General features: G+C 38.0%; 1 protein-coding gene across 2 annotated transcripts in view; it reads right to left on the bottom strand.

Annotated features, from left to right (window-relative positions):
* The window catches only part of MRPS27 (mitochondrial ribosomal protein S27), a 77,380-nt gene that overhangs the window by 53,176 nt on the left and 704 nt on the right, over positions 1–23,500 (bottom strand). The window contains exons 2-5 of one of the 2 annotated variants that reach the window (XM_081131123.1): positions 23,216–23,308; positions 19,234–19,311; positions 6,066–6,136; positions 3,727–3,785 (exon numbers count right to left, since the gene is read on the bottom strand). In XM_081131123.1, the coding sequence (XP_080987249.1) occupies positions 3,727–3,785; positions 6,066–6,119 (113 nt within the window). In that variant the 5' untranslated portion in view covers positions 6,120–6,136; positions 19,234–19,311; positions 23,216–23,308. The remainder of the gene's footprint in view (positions 1–3,726; positions 3,786–6,065; positions 6,137–19,233; positions 19,312–23,215; positions 23,309–23,500) is intronic. The other variant, XM_081131124.1, reaches the window with a different exon arrangement.

The raw sequence follows: 23,500 nt of genomic DNA, 5'->3' as shown, positions 1-23,500 counted from the left end.
CCTTACCCACAGGGTATTTTTTCCACTGCTTTTCAGAGAGAGTGGAAGAGAGAGAAAGAGAAAGAGAAACATCGATGTGAGAGAGACACATTGATTGGTTGTCTCCTGCATGCACCCCAACCGGGGCGGGGGATCAAGCCTGCAACCGAGGTACATGCCCTTGGCTGGAATCAAAGCCGGGACCCTTCAGTCGGCAGGCCAACGTTCTAACACTGAGCAAAACCAGTCAGGGCAGCCTTTTTACTGTTTTAACAATTTTTGCTCTTGGTTTATTTTCCCTTTAAATTGTGTAGAGTATTATCAGGGTTTTTTATGGGTGTGTGTGTTTTTAATTGTCAACCTATATAGTTTCTGGTATTAACTGCCTTAATCATCTTTAGTTCACATTCTTCTTTGTTTTTGTTTTTAAATATGTCTTTATTGATTTCAGAGAGAGGAAGGGAGAAGAAGAGAGACGGAAACACCAGTGATGAGAGAGTCATTGATTGGCTGCCTCCTGCACATCCCCACTGGGGATTGAGACCACAACCAGGGCATGTGCCCTGACAGGGAATCGAACAGCGATCTCCTGGATTATAGGGCGAAGCTCAATTGCTGAGCCATGCAGGCCTGGCAGTGTCTGTCTCTACAGGCTGGGACAGGGAAAGAGTTGAGCTAATGATGGAGGTGGTAGCCAAAAGTCCTGCTGTGGGCCTTCCCTTCAAGATGGTACTCTCTAGGGAATGAGAAATCCTCAAGGCAGATCAGCAAAAAGCTGTTAGTTGTAGGATTAAGAAAGTGGTTCTATATTTCCTCACCTTAGACCTGTGACTGTCAGTTGACTCTTAAGATGTGTAAAGTCATCACATGTGGGGATATTGCACTCATTGCATGCTGAAGACCTAACAGGTAGAAATACCACGGGCCCTCGGTGTCTTCAGGATTAGCACTCCTCATTTCAATCAACAGAGATAAACCCCAAGAGTTCATAACTGTAACTTCCTTTTTGTGAGGCATCACTATGCTTTGTATTTTCTCTAAGGCCAGAAAGAAGGAGTGAGACACTTAGCTAATGAGTGAACCTAGTTAACCTCCATTATCTATATCTGGATGCAGCTTTATGGAGTTACATTTAGTCTCATATACATGGTAACAGTCATCTTAAGAAGTCATAAAAATGTTTCTTTAAAAAAATAAGCTGAGAAAAAGAGGTAATTTTCTTAGTAACAAGAGGAGAAAGAATAGAAATAAAAAAGTGATAGTGATAGTGACAGTCATAGTTAGAACATGGCTTTAATTAAGCAAAGGATAGGATGACAAATTAAATAGTGGCTCAGATTTAAGATGAACAAAAGTCTTCTGTATGATCTATATGAAAATAGGAAATAGAGATTCTGTGAAACTTTCAGTAAGACCCCAGGCCATATAAAACTGGACATCATGTGAAGGTTTAATCATGGAAGGTCTTAAAGGTAGTACTTAAATTTCTCAGTTAAACTTTAATGTATACTGACAGGAACAGGGTCACACTTATTCATCACTGTATGTCCAGCACTTTGGATCACTAGGTGCACAGTAAATACCTGTTGAATGCTGAATCACTGAAATCAATTATGTTACAGAGGTACTTTGGGACAGAAGAAAATTTGGGATATGTTTCTTCCAAGACTATGGCATTGTGTTTTATAGGATGGAATTCTAAGAAATAGTTTCTGTTTAGAAGTTGGAACTGTTTTCTGCCTTTTGCCATAAACAAAGCAGAAGGATGAGAACTGGGCAGACGCCAGCCCAAACACACCTTTCACCATAGGCAAAAATAGCTATCCAAGGAGCAACACAGGCCAGAGGACCACTAATGGAAGACAGGGCTTGATCTCAAGGATCCATGTAAGTTGATCTTAATGAAGGAGGGCACTTGCAATGTCAATTTCAGGACCTAGAGTTTAAACTTAGGTCATTGTTAAAGGCAACCTTAGATTTAAATAAAGTTTTTTTTTATAGCATAGAATCTAACCTACTTGAGACTTATATTTAAACTGAAAACACAAAAAAGGTGGGCAAGCCTGGCTGGGTGTGGCTCAGTGGTTGAGCATCGACCTAGGATCCAGGAGATCTCAGTTTGATTCCCGGTCAGGGCACATGCCCGGTTGAGGGCTGGATCCCCAGTCTGGGGCGTGCAGGAAGCGGCCAATCAATGACTCTCTCATCATTGATGTTTCTCTCTCTCTCTCTCCCTCTTCCTTCTTCTCTCCAAAATCAATAAAGATCTATTTAAAAAAAAAAAAAAAGGTGGGAGAATTCACCCAATTCAGAAAGAAGAAGCCTCTTTACTATTTTGAAAAGCAAATAAAAGAAAATTGAATAGATTTTCATTACTACAAAGAAAGCTTTCAAAAATGCACTCAGATGGAAATAACTGAAACTTTCTTGATCAAAACAAAGTAAGGTCAAGTGGGAAATTCTAATGCAATGCTTACTGGAAACACTTTAAATTTCAACCTGAGGCTATTTCTGAAAGCTAGGAATTAGAACAAATCATAAATCAGATTTTTAAAATTGTAATAAGGAAACACAATAAAAAGTCAACTATAAGGCACCATTTTGATAGGTATTGGATAGGTGGACCATCAACAATAAGGACAAGTCATAATTGATTTGGCCAGGCTCTTATTTAATGAGTTTTAGCTTATTCCAGTCTTTTTTGCTATAAATGGTACTGCAGTGAACATGCTTCTCTGTACACATTCCTGAGGATATCTGTATACAGTTTACAGTGGGGTTGCTCACAGTTGAGAGAAAGAAGGAAATAACTGTGGAGATGCAGAAAAAGTTTTAAAATATAGTATTAATGAATAGTTGGGGCCAAATAGTGCATATAGAGTATATTTCCCTGTGAATAAAAAAAGAAGAGTATTATGCTAAGTGAAATTAGCCAGTCAGAGAAAGGCAAGTATCACATGATCTCACTCATATGTGCAATCTAATGAAAATAAACTGAGAACCAAAATAGATCCAGAGGCATAGAAGCATGGAACAGACTGACGAATCTCAGAGGGAAGGCGGGGGCGGGTGGGTGGGAGGGGAGAGATTAACCAAAGAACTTAGACGCATATAGGCATAACCCATGGACACAGACAATAGTGTAGTGAAGGCCTGGGGGGGGGTGCAGGGGGAGGGGGTCAATTGGGGGGAAAAAGGGGAACATCTGTGATACTTTCAACAATAAAGATAAATTAAAACATAAAAAAAGGGAGAAGAGATAAATATATAATTTTTCATTTGTCAGATTAACAACAAAAGTCCCAAAGTGTGAAAATACCCCTACTGGCCAAGCTGTAAAAACAGACCTCTCTCACACACTGCTGGTGAGAATATAAACTGATAAAACCACTAAAAAAAGCAATTTGGGAAAAGCTATTGAAATTACAAATGTAAATACTTCTGAGAATTAAGTGCAAGATTACATTTTGTATAATGTTATTGTTGCATTATATATAATACAAAAAGAGAGAGAGCATATAACCTAAAGACCCATCAATAGGAACTGGTTTAAATAATACATTCATAGTATGGAATATCATGTAGATAGAAAAAATGATGATGCTCCCTATATACTGACAGGAAAAATCCAAAACAGAAACTTAAAAAGCAAGGTGTTGAACATTTTATATAATACATTATCACCTTTTGTGTTAAACAGAGGTGTTAAATAGGAGAGTATATAGCCCAATGAAATGGAAAACTTACTTGTAAAGGTAATATTCTGCATGATCTATCTCTTCTCGAGATGAAATGTTGTCCACAAACTAAAAGACAAAAATAGAAACCTTTGGTTGAATACAAATTATGCCACATATTGGGCCTAATTCACACACTGACCTCAAAAAAGACAAAATGTCCATCTTATTGGAACAATGCTCAAATGGCATGACTCCATCCTTGAAACCCCTTTGTGCCAATGCAAACAAAAATACACAATGGCTTCTCATTTTCTTTGTATAGGAAATTTGGTCAGAAAAACTGTTTAGAAGTCAAACATGAACCTTGTTCAGAACAAGAGAGCTTTTCTTAATACTATACTGTACTATACTATACTATAATTTATAACTAGTCATTGATATTTCCCCTTATCTTTAAACCCCGATGTTTTCTCTATTTTCTGAGCTCCAAATACATGAGAATACATATCTGAAAGGTTGAAAACTCTAATGGCTAAAAAAATATGTCTCAAGAGATGAAAGTCTAAATTTAGAGAACTCAATCTTGGAAGCATTTTTCTTACTCTGACTTACGTTCTGCTATAGACCAGTCAACCACCAAAGTCTCTTTTAGAACTATAAAATTTGTGAGTGTGCTCAATTCTAAATCAAATAAGCAAGTAGAAAGGCTACTCCAAGATAGATTCTACCCTGCCCGGCCGGACATGGCTCAGGGGTTGAGTGTTGACCTAGGATCCGGGTGATCGGGGCACATACCTGGGTTGCGGGGTTGATCCCCAGTCGGGGGCATGTAGGAGGCAGCCGATCAATGACTCTCTCATCATTGATGCTTCTCTCTCTCTCTCTCTCCCCCTCTCCTTTCCTCTCTGAAATCAATAAAGATATATTAAAAAAAAAAAATATATAGATTCTATCCTAAAGTAGAGACTCAAAGGCAAAAAAGATGGAGTAGAAGGTAAGGAATGTTGTGAATATAATTAAAACCTCATAATGAGGGAGAGGAGAGTAAAAAGAGACTTTCTAAAAATGCCTCAGACTTAGGAGTTTGATTTAGGAATCTCATTAAGGGGCAGATAAAATCTGGTGCAAACACAGGACCTGGAGTGGAGAACTAGCTCTCCTGATTGTTTGCTGTGTGGCATAAACAGATGGCATAGCCCCTCTGGAGCTTAGTTGCTCCATCTGCATAAATAGAATAAAGGCACCTGCTTTGGAGGATGTGTGGCTCCAATGAGAAAATGTATGTGAAATTTTTAAAATTCTGCAGTGCTGCCTAGACAAATGTCAGGTATTAAGACAACAGAGATTTTATCCATCATGAACCAATGTTCTTTCCGTTCCCCTTCAATCTGAACCTTATGAGTCTATAAAATTTAAGTTATGACCTAAATTCTTCCCCTAAAAGGACAGTATCAAGTGACAGAAAGAAAGAACTCAGACTAAAAATGATAGTTTCTTCCCTTTTCCTCTTCTAGATTTAACAATAACCTTGAATTTTATGGTGCTATTAATTTCTACCAGGAGCTTTCACCACTAAGATCTTATTTTAGCATTGCATCGGCCTTGCGAGAAGATACTGCTGTCCTCATATTGGAAGTGAGGAAAATGAGAGGGGCCCAATTGTTCAATGTTACAAAGTTAATTCATGATAAAGACAAGATCAGATATTATTTGAGGGAAAAGAACTTAGATGTCACAGAGAACTGAGTTTGAAGCCCAATTTTTCTATTTATGACCTGTGTGGACTTGAGAAATGTATCAACCATTCTGAGTCTTGCATGTAAAACAGAAATAATAATGTTTATCTCCTATGGCCACTGTAAGAATATGTTACAGTGTACGTAATGTATGTTAAGAAACTAGTACAACAGGCGGCATAGCAGGTACTCAGTAGTGGTTACTAACAATTACTATTCCTGATTCTAGCCTAATATTATTCTCTCCTCCATTGCTCTGCAGCAGTTTATCATCAATGTTAATATATATTCTTCTACAGACTTTCTCAACCACCAAAAATACTTCCAATACTAACAAGTAAATACTATTCCTCTGAAGGGTGTATCAACGAAAAAAAAATCATGATATTATATAACAGAACACCATATCCTGGAAAAATAAAATAAATCAGATACATAACAATGATCACTGATATCAGAATCTGATAAATTTATTAGCTTTTATTTCAGTCAAAGAAATTGCTTCTTCACCATAAAATATCTACCAGTAACTACAGAAACACACCATACTCTGGAAAACATTTCCTATGAAAGATGTTCTTCATTTACACAGCCTCATCTATATGAAGAGCTCTTCTTGTTTTCTTCCACCTTCTTCTTTGAAAATAGATATAAATTTAAGTTTTCTTACCCGTGATATTGTTAAAGAACTAACAGGCAACTTTTTTTCATATGTTTTATCCATTAATGATGCTAGATCAGCTGTAAAGACAAAGAAGAAAAAAGAACCTTGTTAAATATACATACTTCTTATGGAAAACCTAACAGATACAATCCCTGCCAGATGGCTGCCATCATTATGAAACCAGTATCGAAACAGATGCACTTTCTTGCTCTTTTTGGAAATTTGTTTTGTATAAATTATAGTGGATAAAAAATATTAATAACATTTAAAAATGAGTTATTTAATTGCAGTAAGGATTATTTAAAAAATGCTAGCATATATTTAGTTTTTTAAAAATGCATCAATAAAGTATCTCTGGAAGGAGGCAGAAGAAAGTGTTTTATTGACAGACTCTAGGGAAAGGAATTAGATGGTCAGGGGCCAAGGGAAGAAGACTCTTCACTGTTTACATTTATTCCTTTTGCATTTTGAACCAGGAAAATATATTAGCTATTCAAAAATTGTTTTAATTGGAATTTATCAAATGACTTTTATATACTCCCTGAACAAATCAGAGAAGCCATCCTGGCTATAAGTAATGATTTTCAGCCAGAACTATTCCTCCTCGGCTTCTTTTAGTAGAACATCCACATGGATACTTGGTATTCCTGAGATTACAGTTATCTCAGAGTCTAAAAAGATCTGAAATCCTAGGCAACATAAATCTCCAAGTTGATAAATCTCCCTCCTCATTGCTTCTCAAACTTATAACATGTTCTTTCCCCTACCCCCCTCACTCTCAGATCCTGATTTTGTCTTATTTCTCTGAGGATACAACAGAAGCAATCAAGAGAACTTCACCCTCCCACCATCAAGTCTACTAGGCTCCCAGCATCTGGGCCCATATACTCTGCCTTCTTCTTCTTCTTCTTCTTTTTTTTTTTTACGAAAGATAAACTTCATTAAACAAACAAAACAAAAACCTCCCTTGACCTCCTATCTCCTTCCCGCTACTTCTCCTTTGTTCTGCTCCCCTCAGCAGGAAGACAACTCTGAAGAGTCATACCTGATACAACTGTGACTACTTCCTTAGTTCCACTCTCACTTGAAGTCTCTCAAATCAGACTTTGGTTTCCATCATTCCACTAACACCAGTGACCACCTCACATTGTTAAATCCAGTGGTTAACTCTTCATCCTCACCTTCTTACCCAACTGCTCATGAGCATTTAATAGTTGACCTTCATGAAATACTCTTTTCTCTCTCTCGGGTTCCTTTGCAGGATCGCTGCCTCTTCTTGGTGCCTAAATGTTAGCATACCCTAAGTCTGAACAGCAGACTCTTCTCTTCACCACACACACTCTCTCTGACAGCCGTAATCATCATTTACAGATTACTGACTCCACACTTACATGCTTACCGTGACTCCTGCCTGTAACTACAGACTTGTATTTCCAACTGCAAAGGTGACAGCTCCACCTGAGTGTCTAATAGGTATCTAAACATGATATGTCATCTTCATTCTCCAGCCCTCTGCTCCAAACCTGCTTTCCCCCAAGCCTCTCCCAACTCAGTAACTGACCAATACATTTGCTCGCTTACCCAGGCCAAAAACCTAGGTGTCATTCTTGACCCCACTGTTTTTCATACTCTATAACCAACTGTCAACAAATCTTATAGGCTCTAGATTTGAAATATAAATATATACTTCTCACCGCTACCACTGCTAAGCCACCAATATCTCTCACCTCCTGACTAGCCACCTTAACTATGGCCCCCACACTTACAATTTAATCTCCAAACAGCCTCTTAAAAGATAAATCACACCGTGTCATTCTCTTTTTTCAACAAGCTAACAGCATCCTATCACACTCAGAATAAAATCCAAAATATTTCCTATGACTCACAAATGCCTACATAAACTGGTTTGTGTTACTTTTTTCTCTCTTTTACAAGTATAAGTAAAATCCATGAAGGCAAGGACTTAATTCATAGATAAATTAGACTGATAGACAAATTCTCAGTCTCTAGAACAGTTCCATAAAAGGCACTCAATAAGTAGCTACAGAAATGAATAAAAGAAAGAGAGAGAGAGGGAGGGAAGGGGAAAAGGATGGGAGGGAGGAAGGAAAAACACAGAACTGGATTTCCAAGTTTGGTTTTTTTTCCTCCCTACTGGAAGAAATCAGTATCAAGTAATAAGGATACAGAGGTAATCAACTGACAAGTATCTGTTGAAGACCTATTGCAGTGCATGTAACCATTTTTTCCTCTCTTCCTTCCTGGAGGTAATGGTCTCAATGATTCAGTAGCTATTGGGGAAAAGCAACTTTGCAAATCAGGTTTCAGGGTAAACCTAATATGTAAAAGTAATTAGCTTTTCTTATGACTATCTTAAAGGGATTGACACCAGGAGATTAAAGAATGGTAGACCCCCCCCCCCCAAAAAAAAGATGTCCCTAAAACCTCTTCACACTAAGGCAAATTAATATTGTTGAATTTATCTGCTCGCAGAATGATATTAAATAGCACTCCCATTATACCAAATCTTTATAATCCCTTCATAACAGAGGCCCTTATGTTGAGATGATAGGCATTATAAAGAATTACCTACCTTTACTCAAAATTTAAATGTTAACTTTAAAACAGTAGGATCAGGATCTACTGGCCTAACTAAATGGCCTCCATTTCCTTGTGGATTTCACTGAGTGCACAATGTGGAACTAAACAATGGATTAGGCTGCGTGGTAACTCAAGATTCCATTCTAATCCTTCACATCAAGACATCTTTAGCCAAGTGAAATCGGCTGGGGCCTCAAAAAGGGCAACAGCTGCAGGCCCAGCATCTGATGAATAACATTTGCATACTGCAAGTAGAGAAAGGTTTGCTGCTAAATATAATATGTGACCAATCACCTCATAAGATAGCATTGGCATGATGAATGAGGCAGAAAACTGCACGGAGCAGGGATGGCCAGGAAAGCTGGGCCAGCTGCGGCCTGCAGAGGGCCAGCACCACAGGCTTCTGGACTGTGGGCTCCAACAGTCAAAATCACACTTCATGTGTCACTGAAGGGCCAGCAGATGCTCAGATTTTGTTCAAAGGGATGTGTTAAAGATGCTTTCTTGCCTGTCACTCGGCTCCTCAGGAATATATATAACAAAGACTGTATGGAAAATGGTTCTGAAAAATTATTTAACAAAACTTAAAGCTGTACAGATAATGTGGAAGTAAATGACATGTAAACTAGTATAAAAATGTCCTTCTTGTTTGAAGAAAACAATAATCCTGTTGATTTAAGGACATACATATTGAGACCCTACACTACTCCAAATATAGGAGTGTAATGGTTCATAAACTTGGTTGAAGATTTGAATCATCTGAAGGGCTTTAAAACTTCAGATTCCTAACCTCACATCTAGAGAGCATTTCTAATTCTGTAGGTTTGAGGTGAGATCAGAGGAATACAAAATTTTAGACAAAGCCCCAGGAGATTGTGATGCAGCTTCTCAAGTCTAGAGTGGGTTATATTTGAAAACTACCATGGGGGGTGGGACACAAACTAAGTCTTGGGTGTTCCTCCTAAGCTTGAAGACTATATTAAACTGAATTTTGTTTCTGGAATAGGGCTAAATATTCATCAAAATATTCCTCCTACTATAAAAACACTTAAAATATTTCTAAAATTTTTTCAAATATGACTGAGCTTGGTTGCACAACTCTGTGAATGTACTAAAACCATTAAAGGGGTGTATTTTATGGTATGTGAGTAAATATCAATAAAGCTGTTATTAAAAACATATATGGCCCAGCCAGGCATGGCTCAGCAGTTGAGCAAGCACTGACCTAGGATCCAGGAGATCGCGGTTCAATTCCTGGTCAGGGCACATGCCCAGGTTGCGGGCTCGATCCCGTCGGGGGGGGGGGGGGTGCAGGAGGCAGCCGATCAATGACTCTCACATCACTGATGTTTCTATCTCTCTCTCCCTCTCCCTTCCTCTCTCTGAAATCAAGAAAGATATATTAAAAAACAAAACAAAAGAACATATATAACTGAGCTTTCAGGAAGGTAAATGTCATTGCCAACAGCAAGATGGGAGCACAAACCTTGCTTGTTTAAGGGAGCACCAATGGTAGCAGTCACCTGAGAGCACCTGCAGGTCCCCAGTGACACAGAGCTTTGGTGTATAATGGCTTATAGGGGAAGAGAGGATAAAAATCAAGGCCTTTATAAGATGACAAACTGGTTCAGAGATCCTCAGGTAAAGCCAGGACCACCTAAGGCTATACTTGTAGCGAAAAGGTGAATTAGAAAATAATGCACCCTGCAAAGATAAACAGCAGGGATGTGTACCCTGAGGATTCTAAACTACAAAGTCAGCCCTCACACCTTTGAGTCCCTAATTCACACTTCCTATGTTATATAAGATATGCCAACCTGATAATTTTGTTTAAAGTGGTTTAAAGAGCTGGTTTTACTTCATAAAATTCTAGAAAATGCAAACTAATTTATAATGACCGAAAGCATATCAGTGTTTGCCTAAGAACCTGGGAGGGTGGGAGGAAGAGGCAGGAGAGGAGGATTACAAGGGTCTAGGAGAAAGCTTGGTTGTGGTAGAGAAACACATATGCTCATTATTTAGATTGTGGTGGTGATTTCATGGACATATACAAATGTATATGTCAAACTTACCAAATTGTACATTTTAAATATGTACAGTTTATTTTATGTAAATAATACTCAACAAAGCTGTAAAAAATAAATTGAAACTTGACGAGAAAATTAAAGAGCAGGTTAGACACAGGTGAGGTGAGAATTAGTGAACTGAAAGATCTAAAAGAAATTACACAGAATGCAGCAAAGATAGGTAAAGATGAAACGTATGAAAGAGGAACAAAAAGTAGAATAAGACCCAAACTACATTTAATTGAATTTCTAAAAGAGGTTAAACAAAGAGAATGGGGAGAGGTGATACACGATGAGATAATAGCTAAATAAATTTTAGAACTGTTAAAAGATATAAGTTTTCAGATCCATGAAACATATAAAATCTCAAATCAAATTATGTAAAATTACACCCATATCATGCTACACTACAGTGAGGCTGAAGAATAAGGGGATTTAAAAGTAGCCAGAGGAAAAAGATAAGTTACTTATAAAGGAAAGCAACTACACTAATGGATGTTTTCTGAGTAGGAACAACAGAAGGCAGTAGAATAAAATGCTGGGAGCAAATACTCTCAATACAGAGTTACAAGTCTAGTAATCTTATCTTTTAAAATTAAGGGGAAAATAAGATGTTTTTAGACAAACAAAAACAGAGAAAATTTATTAGCAACACTTACTAAAGGAACTTTTTTAGAAGTATTTTTTAGAACATAGAAAATGATCCTTTAAAGAAGACTTGAGATGCTAGAAAGAATGTTAAGTAAATAAAATTGCTTAAATCTGAGGGAAAATTGACTGTTCAAAATAATGTCGTGTGTGTGTGTGTTTTAAAGGATAAAACTTTAACATTAGTCAATAACATGTTTGGGGGTGTGTGTGTGACTAGACTGAAGGACACAGAGTGTGATTAACATTAGATTTTAAGTAAAATATGCATGTTAGAAGTTATAGAGCAACTATCTAAAAGATGTATATTTAAAAATGGCAGAACCTACCATCCTAAAAGAGTAGAAACTGGGGATACCATTTCTAGATCAGTAGGCGAGAAATGTAAAAAACAAAAACACAGGTAATCAATCCAAAAGAATACAAGAAAGAAGAGAGAAATCACAAAATATGTCAGAAATAAATCCAAATATATCAGTAATTATGACAATGTAAATACACTGCACTTTCTAGTTTAAAAAGACAACAATTGTCAGGTTAGTTAAAAATACAAAATCTAGCTATATAAGTCACATGAACACAGAAGAGTTGAAAGTGAATGTATGAAAAAATACTAGGCAAACAGTAGCCAAAAAGAAAATTGGTGTAGCTGCATTAATATCAGACTGTATAGACTTACAGGTAAAAGCATTTTTTTACACATTATGTGGGTCATTATATAATGGTGAAAAAATTTCATTTTTCCAGGAAGATAATTTTAACCTGGAGTGCACCAAAATAACACAGCTTCAGAGTATATAAAATTCTCAGGAAAGAAATGGCAATCTCCTTAATGATCACAAATTCTGTAGTAGAGATGTGATGAAGGGAGCCTCTTATAAAAGAAGGTGTTCTTTAGGTCAAAGTTGTGATGAGGAAGGTCACCGAAGCAAAGATGGATCCTCTATTGAATCCTGGGAGCTTTAGGTAAGAAACTATTGGATGGTTTCAGTTTTTCATTTCTATGTAACTGTACATCATTGTTATCCATTCAATCAACATTAAGCTTCTTCTGGAATTAGGACCACTTGTGCAGTTTATTATTGTTGTACTTCCTAAAAGAAGTGATCTGGAAAACACAGGCTGAAACTGTGTTTTTGTTTCCCATATTTAAAAAGAAAAACAAGGACAGATAACATGTAATATGTACAGAAGTAATAGAAGGAAGTAGGAAAAACTAACCTAAGAGCCATTTTAAATATAGATATTTAGATTAACATCTATCTACTTGTCTCTATGTTACCAGAAACTTTAAAACAAATAGTTCCAAAAAAAAAAAAATGTGAAGGCAAGCTTTGTATACATACATACTTAGAAAATGAGACTGAAGGAGGAGATGTGCACAAGTCAGGCCATCTCTAGAACAGCCAGCAGATGGTAAATACGAGACCTGGTAAATGAATAGATGTCACAGAGGTGCAAATATGGAACTGAAAAGTTAAGAAAGCAGGCTTCATAAAATCTCCATCAGGCTTCAAGAGCAGGATTTGAAAAATTACTGCGCCAAGACAAAGGTCTCCATAGCTGAAATGACACAGCAAAACTAAACCTTAGCTAATGAAAGAATTGTCAGTAAGAGATGACCACAGTGTCCAGTTTTGAACTGAATGCAACTGTGTCAATGGTACAGTTGGATTTGGAAAGGGAATTCATAAATAAATAAATAAATTTTAAAAAACACAAAAAACCAGTAACCAAAACCAAAAGGTGTCCCTTACTTTATGATTACTTATAAACTGAAAAATCAGAAATAAAACATTTAAGTTAGTAGGGCTCAGGCATTCAACTCAGTTCAAGTCACCTGGGCCCTTGTCACTAGCAGGGTGACCCACGCAAACTTCCTCTCACAGAACCCAGAGAGCTTCCCCATCAGGCCTGCCCTCCTATCTGCACCATAACCAGGTCCCCAAAATGGTTTTCTCCTAAATCCCATTCACTGTGGGTCCTAGTCTGTAATTCAATAGCTGCTAACTGGCTAATGTTAATAACTTTTATCCTATACCTCCCCAGCAGATCTGCCCAGTTAGTAGAGGGACTCAGAGGCAATGCTTTGTTTATTTTAACCAAAAGGAAGCTCAGTACAGACATAGTCTAAAACGGAAATCAACTGACTTCAGTTGGAAAGCCCAAGAACTCCTAAGTTGGAGAACTAAGCCCTTTCGATAAAAATATCAACTGCAATGGATTAAAATGCTTGGAATGCTTAAATCCATGAATTCAGAAGGACATTAAAAAAAGCAAATCTCACAGATCATCTCTGGAGGACAGTAAGGGATCAACTCATTATTGAAAACTCTTTCTTCCACACAAACTATATCTGAGAATAACTAAACTGTTGATGAAAGGAAATTCTTTTACAAAAATTTTCTCGGTAATAAATGAGGAGGAAATGATAGAGCTGTAATAGCAACATTTTGCAGCTCCTAATGAAATAATGGACTTAAGCAATGATCATGAATGGCCCTTAACATCACAGAGGGACAACCAAATGCAGTGTCTCCTGACAAAAGTAAACAACACTTCTTATTAAGTATTCATGCCAAAAAAACCCAAATAATAAAAACAGAAAGATCCTGAATCTAATCAAGCTTCCATTTCTAACTGCCAGTTTTATAGGGCATAGGGAAGGTAGAGGGACATGTTAAAACCACCATAAGGGTAAAACAGCAAATTCAGAATGTGGGAAACTCTATAGTTATTTTTTTTTAAATCGTTATTTTTTAGAGGTACATATCAAAATACGTATGAAATGATCTGATAACAAGGATTCGTTAAAAAGTAATCTGGTGGTATGGTAGATGATCAATGAAACAAGACTGACAGGGAATTGATAACTGTTGAAGCTGGGTGACAGTACATGGCTCATTATACTATTGTCTACTTTTGTACATTTCTATAAAAAAAGATTTTAAAGAAGAGAAAGGGGGGCAACAAAGCCAACTGCATTGTACAGACCTATGTGCATTCTGTTTAAAACAAACGATTAAAGAAATTAATAAGAGTATCAGAAATGTGTAGATTGACTGGATATTTCATATTTAAACAATTATTATTTTAGGTGTGATAATGGTATTAAAAATAACCTTCTCTCTTAGAGGTATAAATGAAATATTTATGGCTGATATTAATATTTATAGCTAATCCCATACTACCTGGGATTTGCCTCAAAATAATCCAGAGGCTCAGGTAAAGGGAATCAGAAGTAGAGATGAAGTAAAGATTGGCCACGGCTGGTAACTGTTGAAGCCAGATGATGATTCCTTATATATGTTTTAGATTTGCCATTAAAAACATTTAAAAAAAATTAACGATGGTGTTAGAAGTCAGGATAATGGTTACCTGTGAAGAGGGTAACGGGAGCTGCAATAAGGGCTTCTGGAGTGGTAGGAATGTTCTGTCCTACACAGGTTTGTTCGCTGTGACAACTCACCAATCTATACATTACGACTTGTGTACTTCTCACGACTTGTGTACACGGTAATCAAAGGTATTTTTAAAAGCAAGAAATTCACTGTTTCAATGCAAGGGAAGCCTCTGCCGTAGAATTGCAGGTACTGCAGCGCTCCCTGAGAAAGCAGTTCCCGAGCGGAAAGGCGACGCAGTGACGCAGCGCCCTCGGCCAGCGTCAGCAGCGCCGCTTCCTCATCTCTGAGGGCGGGGCCAGCCGCCTCGGCGGGTGCTGAGCGGTAGGGGCCTGGTGCGTGCGAGGGCCTTGCGCAGACCCGGCACTCGGCCGGCAGTGAACCAAGGCGGTTTTCTGACTTATCTGGGGCCCGCGCGGCTGGCTGAGGCGCTGTACACTGCTAAATGGAACTGGTGCTCACGAACCCCACGGCAATAACCAACCCCGAACTGCGAGCCGGGCCCATGCCACCGCTCTCCCGCAGGGCTTCTAGCACTAGGGAGACAGGCGAGGAGGCCCCGGAGCCGCACCCGACCACGGAGAACCAGAGCGTCTCCCCCACGACGCTCAGCGGGAGACGAAACCACTGGAGAAAGGAGACGGGCCTTAGACCCGCCCCTCTTCCCTCTCCGCCAAGCCTCTCCCCCCATCACCCTCCAATGGGGACGCGCGGAGTGAAGGCTGCACAGCTTCCCTCCTCGCTCCCCCAATCAGCGAGCCCGCTCCGGATCACCGCGCCCAATCACAACACTCCACAGGCTTGAGGCGGACTCGTGGGTACCGGAGGCTCCCGGAAGGACCGCAGACTACTGGGCAGGTTCAGGCCAGACGGCCTCCCTGCCGTGCCGCTTCGGAGAGGCTGCGCTGCCCCTGCTACCCGACCGGCCGCGGGCCGCACCAGCGGCGCCGGACCGCGCTCCCTTCCTTCTCAGGGCCAGTATCCCGCCCACACACTCATAGGGAAAACATGGAGGAATAGCACGGAGAAGCGAATGTTTGTTTCAGCCACATTCTATTACACAGTAAGGAAAAAAGCCTCTTTCCCTTTCAAGCAGCTTGAGTTTCAAACCTGACTCACCTCCCACGTTTTACAGAGAGGTAAAATCAAGGGGCCTAGGGACTTGTTCGTTCCGCACATTTCTGGAGTCTGCCAGGGCACTGGCGGAGGCCGGCGTGCCCATCAGCCCTCGTTTACAGGTCCAGGGCGGAGCGAAGTCATTCAGCGCAGGAAGCTGGCGGAGCGGGCTCACGCCCAGAGGCCTGTCTCCCAAGTCAGTCCCCTCCGCACCGCTGCGCAACCCAGAGTAAGAACACAGGGCGAGGGAGAATCTATGACTGGGCATGATTCAGGATGCACAGAGGATGACCTCTGCCAGACAGCATTCAGTAAACGGTAGCTGGTACTGCTTTTCCAAGTACACTAATCTCAACAGACAAGGAGACAGTTACCCCCATATATTTATTTGTTGCAGATTATGTTCATTCTTTGGCAAACAGCCTTTGCTTACTAGGGACTCCATGGTTTGTCTCGGAATAACAGACAGCTGACTCTACCCCATACCAAATATAATGGTCCATAAACTAATCTTCCCTTCATACCTAAGAAGGTGCTAACAGTAGCTTTCCTGAAATGCTACGTTCTCTTCTCTGTACTTCCACAGCACTTTTCTTTTATTCATATACAGGACATCAGAACAAGCTTTGCAATATAATTGAGTCCATGTAAGTTTCATCATCACAACAGTGGTTTCCAAAAGGAATATTATTGGCCTTAGAGGGCATATTAGAACATATGGGGGTATTTTTTTTACTGTCAGAATGACAGCAGGGCATTACTGGCCCTTAGTGGGCAGAAGAAAGGAAAATTAGATAACCTGCAATGCCGAGACTATCCAACACATCAAAACATCGTCCCTATTGACAGCCAGAGATTTTTCAGCATGGAAAAGAGATACAAATATAGACTAGAGAAAGGCATGGAAGAAACCTGTGTGGATGCACTGGAATTGGAGGTTTCAGTATAAACTCATTATTTGTAAACTATGTACATGTATGCATATATGCATGGATGTGCACATCTGTATGTTTATGTGTATATGTATACATATTTTCCTAGCTCTGTCCACTGAATGGGCCAAGAAGCAAAAACTACAGTGACAAGAAGACATCTAGTACACAGATCTTGGCTTCTAATAGTCCCACTAAAAGGAACCAGGATTCCTTAAAGAAACAGTTGATTCCAGGGCTAAATCAGGAAAGGTACAAGATGAGCCTGGGAAACTGAGAGTCAGCTTGAAAGGGCCAAATCTGGGAATCTGGGACAATATGATCACCCAAATAATTAAGGATGATAATGAATCATTAAAAGAAAAACAAGAGAAATACACAATCCAGAAGACCATATTGATAATGAACAGAAAAATATAGTTCAAAGAAAGAAATGGGAGGGAAGGGAGGGCTCTTGCTTACAACAGAATACTGAGAACTAACTAGTAAATGTGGAAGTATTAATGGAGCTAGAAAAACCACCATTTTGCAATTGTCATAGTAAAGACCGATTCAGGCAAGATGCCTCAATGGATGCTAAATCCCGGGGGGAAACTTTTGATAAACAGGATATTTGCATATTAAAATATTGCTCCACAGACTGGCTATTAGTCATAAGGAAGAAAAACAGTAACTCTCCAGTGGGGAAATCAGACACACCCAACTAGGTGACCAAAGTTAACATTGCCAGTGAAGGCAGGTTGACAACAGGTATCTCTAGATGTGCCCCGAGAAAGACAAAAACACCGCTGACAATATTCTGAATGGGAAAGCATATCTTTAATCATGAGGAAATCTCAGACAAACCCAAAAAGAAGAATATCCTATTAAAAAAAGGGACTGGTTGCTTTAAAAATGTCAGGTAATATACACTAAAGCATTCAGGATAAAGAGATGTAATATATGAAAAAAACAAAAACAAAACACAACCTCTCAAAAGGTAAAAAAAATGTGTGCATACAGAGAATGAGAAAGCAAAAACAAATGGGTCAAAATGGTGATAATACATAAATCTGGGCTAAGGGTATCAGATGCTCTTTGTATTATTCTGGTAATTTTTTGTAAATTTCAAATTATTTCCATATATTTGGTCCATGTATCATGCCATGTATGACATGGCAGACATTCACACTATTTTAAAACTACCTGTTTACAATGAACAAAACTAACTCAATTTTACATATAAAAACAAAGTACTTTGGGGGGGGGCATAATTTGAAAATGAGCTGAATTTTCCATAAATGCAACTACTAGGCAAACTGAGGAAAGACAGCACTTTGATTTGTTCAGAACTTTACCAAGAGTTGTTCACCACTTTGTGAGTAAAACTGTGTCACCTATGACAATACCATGATAATACCAAATAGTGTTTGACTTTGTTAGCACACCACACCTGTATCCCTCTGCATTTCTATCAGTAATTCTACATTTCAGTGCAAACATGTAGTTACTAATCTTCAGATTCTCCACAGCTCTGTTTTGGCTGGCTCCTGCCCATATATTCAATTCCAGGTCTCACAAACCAGCTCTGCTCTCCAAGGTAGCTGGTATAGCTATAGAAGAATCCGACCCACTTCCCCACCAAGTTATGGGAAGAATCCATAAACATAGGGGACTTTCTTCTTATTTAACATAAGCCAAAAAAAAGCAGAGAAGGAAATCTGGGGGAAAATATTAGATCAGCACCAGAATTGATCCAAAAATTATGTTAGTCCCATAAAACTATCACCAATTGTCTGACTTGATCACAATGATGCTATATATAAAATATATTACATATATGTAGCATGTACATTTCTATAAAATGCTTATAGGGTGATTTCTTTAGGTCTTGTTATTTTATAAAAGAAAGGCTGCTATCTGTGTAATATAACATAGGGAACGGGAGCCTATGATTAGGAGGCTACTGCTTAAGATGTTAGCCAACTATTTTCCTTAAATTGTTTACATGAGATTATAACACTACTTTCAAATCTATCACCTGGCAATGAAATAGAGTCAAAAAGCTTTCTGAAGACCACCAGTTAAGAAATGACGATAAAAAAAGATGAAAGTATAAAATACATTTTTCTTTGCAGATAATGTAAAACAGAGATGGCAACAGGGCAACTAACTATACATTAAAAATGGACACAAATAAGAAAGAAAGAATTGGATACATAATTTAGAACTACTCATCAAGGCAAAAAAGAAATAGCAGGAGAGCAAAAATGATTTTGCCATGTGTGAAACAAAAGTCTAATTCTTTTTAAGACCTAAAATGTACTTACCTGAATTGGATTATCATAAAAGCATCAATTCATTTATACATCATATGAATATATGATCATAAACATAATGGAGTGACTGAAAATGACACGTAGGTACCTACCTAGGTGACAATCTTCTTTTTCTCTTTCTTCCCATTTTTGGCTATCCACATATGCTGCAGAAAGCAGATATCTTTTACCTGGGGAAAAAGACAACATTCGTGGTTTCACAACAGGTTCAGTTTATAGATCTGTTTTATTAAACATATCTTTGTAATATGTTCAACTTACTAGATTATTTAAAGCTTCTAACATTATATGGTAACCAACATTGCATAGTTAACAATTCAGTTACCAACAAAATGCATTCAACTTCTAACAAGTAGAAGATGCAGAAAACTGAAAATTTTTATAATGTTATGGGTAAAAATGCTGGTAATTCTGTTCCTATAACTTTAGGACTGGGAGCCATTTGTTTGCACTAAATTATAGCCTAGGCAAGCCTTAGAACCCCTTGGAACTGGAAACATTTGCTGAACTGTTGCTTAGCTCATTAATTGAATGCTTCATAGTTGGTCCTCAAAATATTTCCATCTGACTTAGATCAGCTTATTTTCCCTTATTTCACATAAAGCAAACAATAATATCTTACTCAGTAAACCAGCACCCTAGTGGTAAATAAGAGAAACCTAATAAGCCAAACTTGAGGTAACCACAAGATGGCATAACTGTGTTCCCAGAACCTGGCACAATGACTGGCATGTGGCAGTGCTCAGTAAATGAGCTCAAATTAAACCCTTTTGTGTTTCAAAGGGCACTATTCTGAAAGTGAAAGGAAAACTCACAGAATGAGAGAAAACATTTACAAATCATTTATCTGATAAGGGACTTGTATCCTGAATATATAAATAACTCTTATTATTCAAAAATTAAAAAGACAAATGATCCAACTGAAAATGGGCAAAGGATTTGAACAAATACAGGGTGTCCCCCCAAAATGTATACACACTCAATTTTGAAAATAAAATGTATTTTAATAAAGACTGCCTTTATAATTATTCAAAGTGTGTGTAAACATTTTTGGGGGGACACCCTATATTTGTAAAAAAGAAAAAGTATGCACATATACATACACAAACATATACATATACATGCAAATGGCAAGTACATGGAAAGATGTTTAGTATAATTTGCTATTAGGGAAATGTAAAATACACTGAATGCCACTTCACACCCACTAGAATGACTATAATAAAAAGGACAGATAATAACAGTGGTTGATATAAACGTAGAGAAACTGGAACTTTCATACATTTCAGGTGAAAATGTAAAATGGTGGAGCCACTTTGGAAAGTTTCTCATACAGCCCAGCAATTCCACTCTTAGGTATACACCCAAGAGAAATGAAATCATGTATCTACACAAAAATTTGTATAACAATGTTCATAGCAATATTATTCACAATAGCTCCAAAGTGGAAACAATGCAAATATCCATCATCTGATGAAGAGATAAATAAAATGTGGTATATTCTTACAATGGGAAAATATTTAGCAATAAAAAAGAAATGAAGTATTGATACATGCTACAACATTGATGGATATCTAAAATATAATGCTAAGTGAAAAGGAAGTCAGTCACAAAAGACCAAATATTATATAATTCCATTTATATGAAAAGTTCATAATAGGCAAATCTATAGAGACAGAAAGTAGATTAGTGGTTGCCTATATTTGGAAGGTAAGTGAAGAAAGCTTGGGGGAAACTGGGGAGTAACTGTTAATAAGTTTTTTATTTTTTGTTTTGAAGTGGTGGAAATGTCCTAAATTGATTGTGATGATGGCTGGAAGAGGGAGTCAGGTCCTTAGTGTGATGCGTGAAGGACATAAGGAGTGATATAAGGTCTTGACTTGCCATTGCTCACTTGGAAAATAGTTGAGAAAGGGGACCATCAGCCAAGGAATGCAGGTGGTCTTTAAAAGACAGAAAAGGCACGGAAGCACATTCTATAATAGAGATTCTCAGAGAGAACACATCCCTTTCAACACCTTGATTTTAGCATAGTAAGACCCTGTGTCAGGACCTTTGACCTATAGAATTGCAATATAATAAATCTGTATTGTTTTATGCCACCAAATTTGGGGTGATTTGGTAACCTGCTTACCCTTCAACCAGTCAGTTTTTGGCACATCCATAGTCTCTAACTTAACTATCCACTATAAGAAGAAATATTTTCTCCATTTAATTCTCATGATACCTCCAGGGTCCAGAATTTCAAAGTTTAGTGAAAACAGATTGGCTCTATCCTACACCTTAAGACAGACGGACATTCCATTTTCTGTAAGCCTTTAAAAGCAGGATGTTCCTCTTTCTGAGATACTTTATAAATGACACCATTTAAAGTTCTTTCCATCTCTGTAGTAGTTGGAAGGTCTGTGTATTAACACTGGAATAAAAAAATTTCTATAAAGTCAGACAGAACAATAAATTGGGTGGACAATGGCACAATGGAAAACCTAGACCAGCTTCTCAAATTTTAATTTACATATAAATCTTGATAAAATGCAGATTCTGATTCAGTAGGTCTGCAGCAGAAACAGAGATTCTGCTTTTCGAAGAAGTGATATTGATGATTACACTGACTCTAAGACCACATGGAAGTAGCAAGGGGATAGAATGATATCAGCCTCACAGGTTTAGGTCCCTAGCCTACATAATCCCACTCTGAATGTGCCACCCAAGAGTGTATATAAACTCCTCTTGACTGGCTTACCCTTCAGCCAGCCAGCTTTTGAGGCAACCATATTTCCTAACTTAACTATCCACTATAAAATGAAATATTTTCTCCATTTAATTCTGAAAAGATGCCTCCAAGGACTAGAATTTCAGTTTAGCGAAAACCAGTTGGCTCTATCCATATCCTTACTCATTTTATTTTATTATTATTATTCTTTTTTTAATGTAATCATATTTTATTTTATTTTATTTTTTAACTTTTTATAATTTTTATTTTTGTTTACAGTATTACAAATGCTTACTCATTTTATAGTTATTCTAGACTTTGGACAAATTTCTCCAAGCACATTTTCCATCCAAAGGAAAGCAGTGTGATTGTGGGCTCAGACAGGCTTTAGGGTCACAAAGTCTATGTTTGAATCCTTGCCTTGCTAATAAATGCTATGAAAATGTGGGCAAGTTATACCAGGCCTTTAAACCATGAATGCGTATCGGGTATCAAGTGCCTAGCCTGACATCCTCTGTGTATTAGGTACCCACTAAGTTTCCTTCCTCTAGCTTCTTTATATAGTGAAGTCACTTTTTGGTTCATCTCAATAAATTTTCCTTTCACTCTTGATCATTTTAGTTTCCCTTCTCCATTATGATGTAATTATGGAAAATCAATAGAAGCACCAAAGTGTTTCAAATATTAATTTGCCATGAGTTTGTACAAAGTAGACTATTTTTCTTCTCTTATCTTGTAATGGTTCAAGATGTTTTGATGACTTAAAAGTCAAGCTCCTTATCAGCATTTTCAAATCCCAAGTGGTCCATAATGCACTATCCTACTTATTTATATTACTTGCCTCACAGTCTCCATTTCCTAATTTCAAGACTCCTTTCATCTATGGTCTAACCCAGTGCTTGCTCAATATAACTTTCTATAACGATGGAAATGTTCAATTCTGAGCTGTCCAATATGGTAGCAACTAGCCACAGGTGTCCAGTGAGCACTTAAAATGTAGCTAGTGTGACTAAGGAAATGAATTTTAAATTTTATTTAATTTTCACTAATTCAAATAGCCATATGCAGGTAGTAGCTACCACAATGGAATAGCACAGGTGTGTAACTGACCACAAGTTCACCAGTTCAAACTAAGACCAAAATGCTAACTGGAAATTCTCTCAAGTCACCCTTATCTAATTTCCATTCCCTTGTTAGAATGATTGCCCCCAAACATCCTAAGCAACCACAACACCCTTCCTAATAGACAATCTAAGGTCTTGTTTAAATGGAAACCTTTACTATCAAGCATAACTAAATATGCTTGTAAACAGCTACAACAGCTAATTCTTCCCGAGACGCCAGTGTGCATACCACTGTACCTAATGTGTGGCATTAAATATCTTCACCAGCTGCCCAAACAGTGAATCCGCAGAAGACTTCTGGGGACTTCACGTTCATATTTCATGCTGTTCCTAAAGAGGTGCGAGCAAGAGTGTGTGTGTTGATTTTTTACAGGGGCCAACGGAGGTGGAAAGAGCAGATATAATAGGCATTGGCAACACTGACTGTGATTGTTGCATTTTAATCCAGGATTTCGCTTCTGAAAATGTTAGAAAACGTTTTTTAACAGATCCGTGAAACCGGTTTTGACCGAGCTGCCCTTC

The sequence above is a fragment of the Miniopterus schreibersii genome (genome assembly GCF_964146895.1).
Source record: "Miniopterus schreibersii genome assembly, chromosome: 3".
In the NCBI taxonomy this organism is placed as follows: Eukaryota; Metazoa; Chordata; class Mammalia; order Chiroptera; family Miniopteridae; genus Miniopterus; species Miniopterus schreibersii.
This window is presented reverse-complemented; position numbering and strand designations above follow the sequence as displayed.